The 15420-nt window shown below is 39.2% G+C and overlaps 1 protein-coding gene across 1 annotated transcript; it reads left to right on the forward strand.

Annotated features, from left to right (window-relative positions):
* On the forward strand, positions 1–12432 carry LEPROTL1 (leptin receptor overlapping transcript like 1). Its single transcript, XM_017857096.1, is given in 5 exon segments — positions 1–117; positions 6663–6704; positions 6707–6737; positions 9057–9243; positions 10100–12432. Coding segments are annotated over 5 exon segments (393 nt in total). The 5' UTR covers positions 1–101; the 3' UTR covers positions 10217–12432.
* Positions 12433–15420: the final 2988 nt, after the last annotated feature.

Consider the following 15420-nt stretch of genomic DNA (forward strand, 5'->3'; position numbering starts at 1 on the left):
GTCGCGCACTTCCGGGTGTTGTCTGGCCGCCGTAGCGCGTCTTGGGTCTCCTGGCCGCCGCCGCCGCCTCGGGTCGTGGAGCCAGGAGGGACGTCACCGCCATGGCAGGCATCAAAGGTGGGCCTGGGGTGCGGGACGCGGGAGGGCTGGGGCCCGCCGGGGAAGATGGGCCGGGGGTCACACGGGGCCCCCGCACTTCCCCTCTAGGCCCGGGCGCGTGCGTGGGGGTCCCTGCTTCGGGGAAGCGACCCCCGCCCCGGCCTTGCCCTTGGCCCGAAGGTGGGCGCGGCGCCGTCAGGCAAGGGACGGTTGCGACTCCGGCTTCCCACGACAGCCCCCACTTCCTGCCGATTTCGGCAGCCTCTCTCCCGCCTATCGTACCCCGGACAAAATATGAAGTGGTTGGCGGTCAGTGAGGAGTCCCGTCGCGACTTGGGCGGCCACACACGTTTTGGAGGAGTTTGCATCCAAGAGAGAGGCAGGCAGAGCGTGGGATTGAGGAGGCTGAGGCTGCTGGAGATGCCAGCTATGGAAAACCAGTCATTTTCCACCGAAAGGCACAAATGCGGGCTGCGGGCACTGCAGGGGTCTCCCCGAAACCTCGAGCCCCATGTCCACCCCGGCCGCCCGCGCCGGAAGCTTTACAGGCTCCCGAAACCGGTGCATTTTCATCTGCGGTGTCTGGACCCTAGAGTGGATCCCGTAGCGACCCCAAAGTGCTCTTGGCTCACTTCCCTCTCTGCAGTTGCACCCTGAGGCTTTTTCAAATTGCAAAGTATTTCTTTTTTTTTTTTTTTTTAAAGAGAAACTAGTGTTACAACTTAATGAAAAACTACTGGCTTATTCATGTATTTTCTTTTAAAAAAAGGAATGTTGCATTTGTTCCAACTGTTAGGTAGTTTTGTTGTCAGTGTGATGAGAAGCAAAGTTTTCAACTACTGCTTAACTAATTACATTGATTTCTTGACCTGCCGCTTTGTAGAAGGGCAGTCAGGCAGGAAGCAGGAACTACTTTGGGAGCAGTGGTTTTCTTTGTATTTTTTTCTTCTCTAAGGAAAACTTAATCGAGTTTTTTTTCTCAGGGTCGGTCTTACTGTTTCTTGTTTATTTTCAATGTCTGGAAACATTTCATTTCCCATATAAAACCTTGTCATTTAAGCAACTGGGATACTTTTTGTAATCTCCTTTTGAACTATAATAGACTCTTTTAAACCCTTATGTGAAAGGCAGTTACTGTGAATTGCTGTGGTTTTTAGGATGTTGCCTGTTTCCCTGTTCTTCCCCGTTTCTTCAGTGTCATTAATGCGGGAGTCTCTTAAGAAAATCGCTCTGTAATTTACTTCTCCAGACCTAGGGAAATACTGCATTAAACTGACGAAGGTGCCTCAGGTGAATTGCACTTTTGATTTCAGCAGGATTTTCTGGTTGTTGTGAGTCAGTATGTTTCTTTCTCTTGGCCTAATATCATCTTTATATTAGGAAGGAGTGTTGCTATAATTAGAGACCATTAGGCATTTCTTGAGCCTTTTGTCTATTACTTTTTGATATATTGGATGTTCTGGTACCTCCCAGGTTAGAGAAGTGGTCCCTCCTACTCTAATTTCTTTGTAATCACAGAGTGAGCATCTTGTCTCTAGAGAGTTTTTCTAATTGGGCTGCTCCATCCCTAGCCTAGAGGCTTTGGGAGTAGAAACCAGACTTACCTAAGCTTTGCCTTCCAAATGTTGCATCACACAATTACTATATGAATTCTTGCCTTGTTGATGTGTCATTTAAGAAACAGTTTGTCTACAAATGATGAAATGTAAATATAAATCTGCCTAGTTGCCAATTTCATAAGATTGAAGAAACTACAAGTTTTGAGAATACTGATAAGCAATTTATTTAACCTCTAATTGGCTACCTTATTCGGTATGACTGGGAGATGAGATGTCACATCAAACTGTGTTATGAATATTTTTTAAAAATTTAGTATTTAATCCCGGCGCAGTGGCTCACGCCTGTAATCCCAGCACTTTGGGAGGCCGAGGCGGGCGGATTACTTGAGGTTGGGAGTTTGAGGCCATCCTGACCAACATGGAGAAACCCCGTCTCCACGGGGTGGATCACGAGGTCAGGAGTTCAAGACCAGCCTGTCCAAGATGGTGAAACCCTGTCTCTACTAAAGATACAAAACAGTTAGCCGGGCATGGTGGCAGGCACCTGTAATCCCAGCTACTCAGAAGGCTGAGGCAGGGAATTGCTTGAATCTGGGAGGTGGAGGTTGCAGTGAGCCAAGATCACGCTGTTGCACTCCAGCATGGGCAACAGAGTGAGACTCCTTCTCAAAAAATATATATATATAATAAATTATATATGAAATAAAATTATGTATTACTATATTATAATATAATTTATTTATCTCTCCTCCTATATATATATTAGATATATATGTATGTTATATAATTCATGTGTATATATAACATTATGTATATTATATTTAATATATCATGTATATATAATATATAATGTACTGTTATATGTATATACATATATATCATCTCTTCCTCTATTATACATACCTATATTATATTTAATTTAGTATTTAATGGAATGGAAGTATTATCTCAAGGTATCCTAATTCCCCAAACAATTCCAAGGACCTTACTTTTCATTATACAACAGCATTTAAAAGGAATTGGAATCTCAGGCATAAATAAATATATTAATGTTATTCCAATATTCCTATTCATAACACTTATAATAAGACAATATTGGTTTATGTTTTTAAAATTGTTTTTTGATACTTGAGCCTTATCTCATTTTAGACCTTGTTTTTTTTTTTTTTAAGGAATCATTTTTCATTAACTTTGCAAGAGAATAGTCAATTTAGACTTTCTTTTTTGATAAGAACATGAATGACTGTTCTGTCACAGAACAGTCACCTTCAGAGGCCATCATGGTCCTAAGGTGGCTTGCCTCTTGCAGAGATTACCATAAACATGCTTTTTGAGATTTTTCTTCCTGGTTTAAATATATATATTTTTTTGCTTCCTGCCTCCTGTCAGAGGGCAATTCTTACTTGTATGCAATTCTTTCTCCTAGTTCCCATTTGTTTCAATGTGGGAAGCAAGATAATCAAACTTAGAAAATTTTGTGTCACAAGGTATACAGGTAATAGTGATTACTTTTGGGAAGGGAAAGTTCCTTTTACTTAATTTTGTTCTGGGTGTATGATTTACCTATTGAAAAATATATAAGTGAGCATAGGTGATTCTTTAAAATAAAAATGTGTTGTACTCTGAATTCCCACCTAACAACTGTGTCATGAAAATGAATTAATATAAATAAGAACTTAAGGGTCTTTTTATAGAGAATGTTGGCTTTAGTGTATGGGCTTTCTAACATCTATTTTGTCTTTTTTTAGTGGCCTTTGTTTTCTCCAGGATTCTAAGTTGCATATAAATGGCTTCTGAATGATTGAGGTGTTACTAGGTAGTATTTATAGTAATGGACTTAGCTGTCTTAACAGTACCTTTAGTGTTCAGAAAATTATCTGCTTTTAAGATCTAGTCTAACTGTCGTTTTAAAGAGGAAGAACTGAGACTCATAAATTACTTGGACAACTAGTTAGTAGCCGTTAGGGCCTCAGACCCTCCTTACTGTCAGTTCCATGCTGCTTCCACTCTGCTACATTCATTCCACAAATATTTGTTGAGTGTTAAGAGCCAGGGCACGACCATCACAACAGAAAAACTTGCTCCCCCTTCTCATGAAATGGACAGTTGAGAAGGAAGGACAAAATACAAACCAGTAGGAAATCACAGCTGATAACTGAGCAAAGGAGAGGCATTCAGTGGACAGAGGGCCTCAGCATACACGGGTCTCTGCCTGGAATACTCATCCCAAATATCCATGTGATTTCCTCCCTCCCTTAACACAGATCTCTGCTCAGGTGATGCCTCATCAGAGATGCCTTCCCTGGCCACTGTGTCTAGACTAGCACTAATATCCCTTACTCTCCCTGACATTTGTCATCACTTGACATTTATTTGCTTGCTTGTTAAAAATCATTTTCTTCTCCCACTAGAACATAAGCTCCGTGAGAGCAAAAGCTTTGATTGTTGTCATTGCTCTGTCTCCAGTAGCAAGAACAGTATCTGACACACATTAGGTGCTCCATAGATGTTTGTTAGAGGAATGAATAAATGAATGTAACAGGGAATTGGTCTAGTCAGAAGGTTTGGAAAAACTTCACTGGGGCCAGGTGCAGTGGCTCACGCCTATAATCCCAGCACTTTGGGAGGCCGAGGCGGGCAGATCACGAGGTCAAGAGATTGAGACCATCCTGACCAACATGGTGAAACCCCATCTCTACTAAAAAAAAAAAAAAAAAAAAAAAAAAAAAAAATTAGCTGGGCATGGTGTGCCTGGAGTCCCAGCTACCCGAGAGGCTGAGATCTGAAGGAAAAGCAGGAGTTAAGTTGGAAGAAAGGGGAGAGGAGTGGGAAAGGGCCATGCATCATTCACTGTTGTATCCCCAGTGCTTGTCACATATTTAGTGCTCAGTGAATATTTCTTCAGTGAATGAAAAAAATGTACGAGGCAGAAGGGACACAGTATGCACAGGCCACATGAGTGAGCGAGACTGCTGATTTCCAGGAAAGGAAAGAGGGCCAGTGTAACTAAAGTGAGGGTTCAGGGACACTGTAGTAGTCTGGTGTGACACATCACAAGAGAGGCGGGCAGGGCCCGGTCTTGAGAACCAGTTTGGAACTGAAGAAAACAAATGGTAAATTCTGTAATTTTCCTTACAGTTTATATTGCATTCCCCTGTAAACTTGAAGTGCCTCGTTTGCTGTAAAATAAAAATGCAATTCTTTTCCTGTAGCTGGAAATAGGATGGTGTTCAGGACTAAGTGACTGTGTTCGGGGTTGACATGACCTGCATCAGCGATCTAACCAAAAACTAAATCTGCCAGCCACTATGTCATTGGGCGTCCTTGATTACAACCATTTTAGTTCTGCAGAGTACATCAGTAGTACTTGGCAAAGTTTAACCTGTTTCCTGTTCATTTTGGTTTCTCTTTGTTAGCCTTTGTCCTGGTAACTTTTAGACCTTCTTCAAATCTTTCGAATTTTAACTTCTGAATTTTAATAAAATGGCCTAACAACAACAAAACTAGTTATTTTCTTAGCCACTGTAACTGTAGAAATACAGGTTACATAGAACTCAACATAAATTTATCAGTATTTATTTACTTTTTGAGATGGAGTCTTGCTCTGTTGCACAGGCTGGAGTGCAAAGGCACAGTCTAGGCTCACTGCAACCTCCCTCCCCCTCCCGGGTTCAAGCAGTTCTCCTGCCTCAGCCTCCTGAGTAGCTGGGACTACAGGCATGTGCCACCACATCCAGCTAATTGTTTGTATTTTTAGTAGAGACAGGGTTTCACCATATTGGCCAGGTAGGTCTCAAACACCTGACCTCGTGATCTGCCCACCTGGGCCTCCCAAAGTGCTGGGATTACAGGCATGAGCCACTGCGCTCGGCTATCATTTATTTCTTTGCTTTAGTCTAGGTCATTGATTATGCCTATTCAAGAAAGTTGTTTCTATTCACTAACATGTGAGAGCACCTTAAAATGTACTACTGTGTGTGTGTGTGTAGCTTTAGAAACTATATTTCACCTGTAGAATGCATCTATTGCTTATAATAACACCTTAAAATAGTGATACCTCAGAGGGATTATAACCCATTATCCTACAGATTTTCTAATGTAGATTAGGGAAGGAAACCCAGCTCTACTTTTGCAAACGATTTAAAGATCTGCAACAAAATTAATTGATTAAAATCATTAACTACAAATATCCTCAGGCATTTTTTCTGGTCAGTTTTATGCACATTGAGAGTATATATGCAAGAAACAGGAGCTGATTAGAAGAGGTTTTCCTATAGTATGAGGCTTTTAAAGTCCAGTAACCTTGAGAATGTGGAGTTTCTCCATATACTGCTTTTTCAAAACTGTAGTGATCTGTGAAGTAAATATAATTCTAATGCCCAGAAGAGCATTGAGGCTGTGGACTGTGACTCTTTAGAAAGGGAACCAGCAATTGGGGAATGTGGTGGGGTACTAGCAGTAGGTTAGAGCTTTAAAAATCAGTGTCACTGGCAGGGTGCGGTGGCTCACGCCTGTAATCCCAGCACTTTGGGAGGCCAAGACAGGTGGATCACCTGAGGTCGGGATTTCGAGACCAGCCTGACCAACATGGAGAAACCCTGTCTCTACTAAAAATAGAAAATTAGTAGGGCGTGGTAGTGCATGCCTGTAATCCCACCTTACTCAGGAGACTGAGGCAGGAGAATCACTTGAACCTGAGAGGCAGAGGTTGCAGTGAGCCGAGATCGAGCCATTGGACTCCAGCATGGGCAACAAGAGTGAAACTCCATCTCAAAAACAAAACAAAACAAGAAAAGTCAATGTCACTTTATTTTGCCCTGAAGGTACCACAGAAGACTTATTCTAAGACTAGATAACTTACACTTTTGATGGCAACTTGCTATTAATACGTTTGAGGGATTTTTGCTTCTGAGGTTACAGATAATATTCAGACTGCTGATATTAATAAAATAATATTTATTTAACTAATTTATATTCCTATTGCACTTTTTATTTGCTTTGCAGCTTTGATTAGTTTGTCCTTTGGAGGAGCGATCGGACTGATGTTTTGATGCTTGGATGTGCCCTTCCAATATACAAGTATGTAAAATGTTTGTCTTTCTGAATATTTAAGGGTAAAATTTTCTACTTTTAAAAGCTTAAAAAAAAATTTTTTTTTTTTTACTACTATAAAAGTAAAGCAGAGAAGTGTTCACTTACCAAACACATACCTTTGTAAAAATCATCACTTAAAATTTGTTTCTAAAGATTTTAGGACACCAAAATGCAAATAAGACTTTTGGCTGTTACCTGCTCTTTCACTACTGCTGAGTCTGCAGTGGCAAGATAGCTACACAATACCTCAGCCCTCCTGCTCAGTTTTTAACACCTATTGATAATACTAATTACAAGAAAATTTAAAATGTCGTTTTGCAAAAAAAATGCCATAAGCAGTCAAAGCACAATTGACTAAAAAAAAAGAGATGTAAACAATTACTTTCCAGCCAGGTGCGGTGGCTCGCCCACGCCTGTAATCCCAGCACTTTGGGAGACGAAGGTGGGAGGATTGCCTGAGGTCAGGAGTTCGAGACCAGCCTGGCTAACATGGTGAAACCCCATCTCTACTAAAAATAAAAAAAAAATTAGCCAGGCGTGGTGGCGCATGCCTGTAGTCCCAGGTACTCGGGAGGCTGAGGCAGGAGAATCACCTGAACCCAGGAGACGGAGGTTGCAGTGAGCCGAGATCACGCCACTGCACTCCAGCCTGGGCAATAGAGCAAGACTCCGTTTCCAGAAAAAAACAAAAAACAAAAATTGCTTTCCTTAGGATAGAAAGAACTTCTCAAAGTTAGCATTTTAACATTTAGATAAATTAGAAAACAATGGACAACTCAATAGAAAAAAAATACAAAAAGAGAACTACAAATTGCTAATAAGCACATGAAAATATCCCCAGCCTCACTCAAAACTAAGCCAAATCCATTGGCAAAGACAAGAGACAGTGCAAGCAGGCACTCTTTTGTGCTGTGGGAGAGTACACATAGGTAGTTTTCTTGGAGATAACTTTGCTGGTAGCTCTCAAAGTATATATTCTTTGAGGTAGCCCTTTCACTCATGCAAACCCACTTGCAGATGTTTACATAGACACATTTAGTGGGGGAGAGTATGGATGTTCAAGCAGCCTTGGTTTTTGGTTTTGGTTTTGTTTTGTTCATCTGAGCCTTATTTATAAGAGCCAAAAAAAAATCTGGAAACATCCTAAATGTCCTTCAGAAGAAAAATGGTTGCATTATAGTAAATCTATTAATGGAAATACTAGGCAGTCTTAAAAAGAATGAGGAAGATCTGTAAGTGCTAACATGTAAATATGTTCAAGACACACTGTTAGGAAACTGCAGGGACCCGTTCATATTTTAAAGTTTATGTGGAAATGTGGAAGAGTCCCCGAGAAGCTCAGTAGGAGAGTGGGCAAGAGGATATTTGGAGAACTTTTAGTCTTTTTGTGCTTTTGTACTGTTTGAATTATTTTTCTTAAGCATATATTCAATTTTTAATTTTTTTTCTTAAAATATTTAGGAAATGGTCAGGCACAGTGGCTCACACCTATAATCCTAGCACTTTGGGAGGCCTAGACCTGAGGTCAGGAGTTGAAGACCAGCCTGGCCAACATGGTGAAACCTCATCTCCACTAAAAATAAAAAATGAGCAGGGCGTGGTGGCACACGCCTGTAATCCCAGCTAGTCAGCGGGGCTGAGGCAGGAGAATCACTTGAACCCAGGAGGCAGAAGTTTCAGTGAGCCGAGATCACACCACTGCACTCCAGCCTGGGCAACAGAGCCAGACTCCGTCTCAAAAAAATAAAAATAAAAATAAATTTAGGAAACATAAATAGCTGCTTATCATTAGCCTCTGTATAATCAGATCTCCACCATGATATGGATTTTATTCTATGGTAGTTTTAAGGGCATCTATTTCTTTTTAACTTTTTATTTTGAAACAATTTTAGATTCTGAAGAAGTTGCAAAAATCATACACAGAGATCCCCTGTACCCTCCACACAGCTTGCCAGAGTCGTAAGATCTTACATAACTGTAGTTATCAAAACCAGGAAATGACTGTGGTACAATACAATTAACTACATGGTAGAGTAAAAGCCATCTATTTTTATTGTGATAAATTCTATATTCTGACTGAAAGTGTTCAAAATTACTTTTAGCTGCTTTTCTGTATTTTGATTTCTGTAATTTGGGAGTTCCTTGTGATGTAAGGGAAGTTTAGGGTTGATTCAGCTTTATGCTAAGGTTGGGTATCATCCATTAGAAGTCAAGGGAATGAATCTTGATTTTTTTAAAAAGACCATATTTTGTGTGTAGGAAAATGACATAGCAAAAATTACATTAACTTATTTTCTTTTCTAGCAAATACTGGCCCCTCTTTGTTCTATTTTTTTACATCCTTTCACCTATTCCATACTGCATAGCAAGAAGATTAGTGGATGATACAGATGCTATGAGTAACGCTTGTAAGGAACTTGCCATCTTTCTTACAACAGGCATTGTTGTGTCAGCTTTTGGACTCCCTATTGTATTTGCCAGAGCGCATCTGGTAAGTGATTATCTTCTTCCATTAATGATTTTATATTGAACATGTGTTAAATTTTCTCAAGCAAAGTTTTGTTAATGACATGAAAAGAGATGAAAGACATAAGAGCCTAGAAGACAGAGATTAAAATCTCTCTTTATTGTTTGTTCTTGTTAACTAAAAAAAGAGATATTTGAGAACGTGGCTTGGATCTGCAGCAGCTGTTGGCTTGCTAATACTTAACTGTCAGAGTTGAGCATATCAACTCCCCCAGTGCTGAACAACCCAGGCCTATCCTGTAAAACTTAAAATCTGGAAGACCTGAAAAGATGTATGTGCTCTGCAGGCGGAAGAGCACTGAAGAGGGGAAGGGGCTGGCTATGGGTACTCAGTTCTTCCTCCCAAACTCACTGATCCACACTTGGCGCCTTCATCTCTGGGGAGGTAGAGAAGACAGCCATATGGAGAAGGCAATTGTTTTCCCACCCCTTCAAAAGAATGTACACGGGTATGTTTCCATCTGTGATATGCTAAAATTTAATCTACTCTAGACAGATTTTTAGATTAAGGAAGAGTAAGCACATTCCTTTATAAACAGAAACTTGTAGAATTTTATGCTGCTTCATCATAGCCCAGAAGTCAAGCTTGTTTTTGAATGGTCATTTCCTGACTTTCTCTTTAAAGGAACCAATGGTAAATGAAAACAGTAGTATAAAAGTACCACTAAGTATGTGTTCAGCACTGTGACAATTACTGTTACAAGCCATGTTTCTTTTAGATCATAATTAGGATACAACTGGAGCCTTGATTTTTTTTGTTTGTTTGTTTGTTTTCCTTTTGTTTTTCACGCCTGTTAACTCAGTGTATCTTATTTCCATAGATTGAGTGGGGAGCTTGTGCACTTGTTCTCACAGGAAACACAGTCATCTTTGCAACTATACTAGGCTTTTTCTTGGTCTTTGGAAGCAACGACGACTTCAGCTGGCAGCAGTGGTGAAAAGAAATTACAGAACTATTGTCAAATGGACTTCCTGTCATTCGTTGGCCATTCACGCACACAGGAGACGGGGCAGTTAATGCTGAATGATAGAGCAAGCCTGTTGGGGGTATTTTAGGTGCTCCCTTCTCACTTTTATTGTAAGCATACTATTTTCACAGAGACTTGCTGAAGGATTAAAAGGATTTTCTCTTTTGGAAAAGCCTGACTGATTTCACACTTATCTATAGTATGCTTTTTGTGGTGTCCTGCTGAATTTAAATATTTATGTGTTTTTCCTGTTTGGTTGATTTTTTTGGAATCAATATGCAATGTTAAACACTTTTTTAATGTAATCATTTATATTGGTTAGGAATTCAGAATTCTGCCGGCTGTATTACTGGGCAAGTACATCTTTTCTCTTAAAATTATTTAGCCTCCATTATTACAAAAAATTGTAAAAGTAAGTTTTCAATCAGTCAGGATGACATCACTCCCAATGTTATGCAAACATGCAGATGGTTGGCATACCTTATAGACTATATACTCAGTGCAAATATAGCTGCATTTATACCTCAGAGGGGCCAAGTGTTAATGCCCATGCCCTCCATAAGGGTTGCTGGTTTTACTAATGACAGGTGTTTTGTGAATTGAAAATTATTTTATGGAATTGCTACAGAGGAGTGCTTTTCTTCTCAATTGTTAGAAGAATTTATGTTAAACTTTAAGGTAAGGGTGTAAAACAGATTTTGAGATAAGATTTTATTTATGTTTATTATCGTTAGAGTGAGTTGCAATATGGGAAGAAATGACATTGAAATTCCAGTTTTTGAATCCTGTTTCTATTTATAAGTGAACTTTGTGATCTCCTATCAACCTTTCATGTTTTACCCTGTTAAAATGGACATACATGGAACCACTACTGATGAGGGACAGTTGTATGTTTGTATCATATATGCCAGAAAACCTTCCTCTGCTTCCTCCTTTTGACTTATTTTGTATGTTGTATATATTACATAAAATAACTTTTCAAATATAGTTTAATAACACTTAGAAGTGTTTACTTACCTGGAAAATAATTGCTATGCCATACATTCAGAATGCCCCCTCCCCGACAAGGCCTTGCCATGATTAACAAGTAACTTGTTAGTCTTACAGATAATTCATTGCATTAACAGTTTAAGATTTAGACCATGGTAATGGTAGTTCTTATTCTCTAAGGTTATATCATATGTAATTTAAAAGTATTTAAGACAAGTCTCCTGCATACCTCTGAACTGTTTTGATTTTGATTTCATCATGATAGATCTGCTGTTTGCTTAAAAAAGGCATTTGTTGTGTGAGTTAATACAAAGTAGCCAAGTCCAGCTATATAGCAGCTTCAGAAACATACGTGACCAAAAAATTCCCAGTAACTAGGCATGATCAATTTGTAGTGGTCGTTTACATCTAACAATTATCAGGACTTTTTTCGGGAGTGGGTTATAAAAACATTCAAGTTGGTCTGACAGTATTTTGTTAAGAATATTTGTTTGTATGTTTATTCAGTATACTTACATAAAAATTATTTCGCCACCAGCCAAAACTCAGTAATCATGACAGCTATCTTTTGTTGTTTTATGATGTTTATTTCTCAAGAAAATGGGAATAAATTTGGGATTTGTTCACCTTTTTTACTAAAGATGCCTAAAGCCACAGGTTTTATTGCTTAACTTAAGCCATGACTTTTAGATATGAGATGACGGGAAGCAGGATGAAATATCAGGATGAAATATCGGCATGTGGCTGGAGCCTTCACACTTGAGGCTGAAAGTGGCTTGTGGTATTATAATGTTCAGACTTGAAGAGGAAGGTGCAGGTACACATGAATTAGACAGCTGGTGAGACAGTTGGGAACTCTTTGTGCCTGTGATCTACTGGACTTTTTTTGCAGGAAGTGCATTCTCTAGTCCTTCCCCATTTTCTGTTCTAGATGTCAGTGCAGTGCACTGCTACTGTTTTATCCACTTGGCCATAGACTCTTTTTCTAACAGCTGCATATTCTTTCTATATACTAATTGCATTGGCAGCATTGTGTCTTTGACCTTGTACACTAGCTTGACATAGTGCTGTCTCTGATTTCTAGGCTAGTTACTTGAGATATGAATTTTCCATAGAATATGCACTGATACAGCATTACCATTCTTCTATGGAATGAAAACTTTTGATGATGAAACAATAAAGATTTTAAATACCTATTTTAGTTTGTGGGTGTTTTTGAAATTAAAATATATTGCACACTTTCGTTGTAAAGTGCATTAACCATTTTAATAATGTGATATAAAGCAAGATGACATTGGTATAATGTTAGACTTGCAGAAGTTTCCATTCCAAAATAAAATGGAAACCGTAGTAACAGATATTACAATGCAGCCCTGTGATTCTGAGCTATAGTAAAAGGATTGGTAATCTGGGAAGTAGAATTTTTACAAAATCTTTTACAAAAAGTCATAGAAGGTTTTGTTGACATTTAAGACTACTACTGATCTAAAGGCAAGGTCCTACCTGTTCTTAAATTTTCAGAACATTTTTATGACTACTTACTATGTATTTATTACCACTCATTATTATAGCATGTTACTTTTACGAATATTTTAAACAAAAAATGTTTCTGTTTGGTACACTATGAAGAGAGAAAAGTACTGTTCTCTTTTTTCAAACATTAATCATGTCCCAAATTGTCCTAATTATAATCTCATCATATACTTTAAAAAGTTAGGCCATGGACACTAAATGTCTGCTCTAATATGATTTTGGGGGCATTGTCAAAATAATCCAGTTTTGTTTTTTGTTTTTTTTGAGACTTGCTTTGTGCCCAGGCTGTAGTCCAGTGGTATAATCCCTGCTCACTGCAACTTCTGCCTCCTAGGTTCAAGCGATTCTCATGCCTCAGCCTCCTAAGTAGCTGGGATTACATGCATGGGTCACCATACCTGGTTAATTTTTGTATTTCTTGTAGAAACAGGGTTTTGCCATGTTGGCCACACTGGTCTCAAACTCCTGGCCTCAAGTGATCCCCCTGCCCCTCAGCCTCCTGAGTAGCTGGGATTATCGGCATGCACCACCACACCGGGCTAATTTTTGTATTTTTTGTAGAGATGGGGTTTTGCCATGTTGGCCACGTTGGTCTCAAACTCCTGGCCTCAAGTGATCACCACCACCGCCCCCCACCACCACTACCTCCCCGAAAAAAGTGCTGGGATTACAGGCGTGAGCCACCACACTTGGCCAAAATAATCCAGATTTCTAAAGTCTAGGATATTTATATTGAATGTGACTAGATTCTTAAGTTTCAGACAACTTTTAATCAATGCACCAAAGTTAACAAGCAACACGTTATTGTTAAGTGATATGTGTGTTTTAGGTCCCAGGATGCTTTATGATGTATACAATTGGTGGGAAATTGAAATTCGTATTTCTTCCCTATAAGCTTGTATTGCCCTTTCTTTCAGTGAAGATTAGGAGCTCTGATTTTATTACAGGTCTATTCATTTTATGGCATTCCCAAGGAAGAAAACGTATCCTGTAGGTAAATATTTCAGATCAATGAAGCTTAACTTACTAAGAACTAATGTTTGTTTTACTGTAATCGTTTGAACGTATTAAGTGGATCGTACACTTGTGCTTTCTTAGAATATATTAAACCACTTTAATTTTGCCTTGGTAATTTAGGACTATCATCATAAACTATGTCCCCCCCCCGATCGTAAGTGGCTGCAGACCTGTAGTATTCTGGAATTGTGTGTTTGATCCTTTTCGTACAACTGAGTATTTGTTTCTAGCACCCCTTAACTTATTTTGTTTCCAAGTTGCTGATTTACAGTATATTAGGAAGAGTGGAAAGTGGTCAAGGAAAAAAATAAGGCAACCAAGCTTATTAAATCAATTATCATTTCTGTACACAGTACAACGTCAGTGGAGTTAATTAGGGTGCCTCCTACCTCTTGCACAAATGAAATACTTTGTGATAGGTATTCTTCCTCTTGAAAGGCTTTTTTAAGAAAAAAAATTAATTTTTAACTGTATACTAGATAATCTGAGATTGCAAAAGGAGCACCACATAAGGGAGGTGTTACTGTGCTGTGCAGCGGAAGAAGCCTTATAATTAAGTTTACTACGCTTTAATGTAGGGCTTATTCTGAGCTCAAGATATTCATAGACCTTTATCTGATTTCTGGGGTCTTATATCTCACTTCACCCTTTGTGTTTAGTTACTAAAAGTTTAGGGATGAAGACAGATTTACAGATTATTTTTACGAGAAACTTTAGACTGTATGGTTTGCTTCCAGTCTCTTGAAGATTATTTGAATTCATCTGTGATTTATGTGGCTTATGCCCATACACATGGTTAGTCACAGCGATTCAAATATTTACTGTTAAGCTTGTAAATTCCAGCAGAGGGTGGTGGGAACAGAGAAAATCCAAACCTGTTTCTATGAGTGAGAGATTATGACCATAAAACATTTATCTTTCAACTGTAATTCTGGGGAGTTTTGTATTTAGAGGCAGTACTCTGTGTGTGTGTGTGTGTGTGTGTGTGTGTGTGTGTGTGTGTGTGTGTGTTTGTAGTGGGGGCAGAATCAGGAATTTTTTTTTACTTCAAAAGACAGTAGAGGCTGGGCGCAGTGGCTCACACCTGTGATCGCAGCATTTTGGGAGGCCGAGGAGGGTGGATCACTTGAGGTCAGACCTTCGAGACCATCCTGGCCAACATAGTAAAACCCCATCTCTTCTAAAAATAAAAAAATTAAGTTGGGTGTGGTGGTGGTGCCTATAGTCCTAGCTACTTGGGAGGCTGAGGCAGGAAAATCGCCTGAACCTATGAGGCAGAGGTTGCAGTGAGCCAAGATCGTGCCACTGCACTCCAGCCTGAGTGGCAGAGCGAGACTCCATCTCAAAAAAAAAAAAGCAAGTAGAACGTCTAATACTATGAAAGGGAAGCGTGGTGGCAGTTTACAACCATAGAAACCAGCAAATAGAATAAAATACTCAAGACTAAACCTGAGTATTTCCATGTCTGTTTGTAAGAGCATTAGTATTTATTAATTATCTTGATATATAGTGTGTCTGGCATTTAATATCGAAAGTATCTTTTTCTCTTGGTAGATCAGTTTATTGTATAATATGTAAATACAACTATGACATAAAAGTAAATGAACTTGTGTAGATTTGGGAACCTCCCCAAA

Source organism: Rhinopithecus bieti, unplaced genomic scaffold, assembly GCF_001698545.2.
Source record: "Rhinopithecus bieti isolate Rb0 unplaced genomic scaffold, ASM169854v2 scaffold_2077, whole genome shotgun sequence".
NCBI lineage: Eukaryota > Metazoa > Chordata > Mammalia > Primates > Cercopithecidae > Rhinopithecus > Rhinopithecus bieti.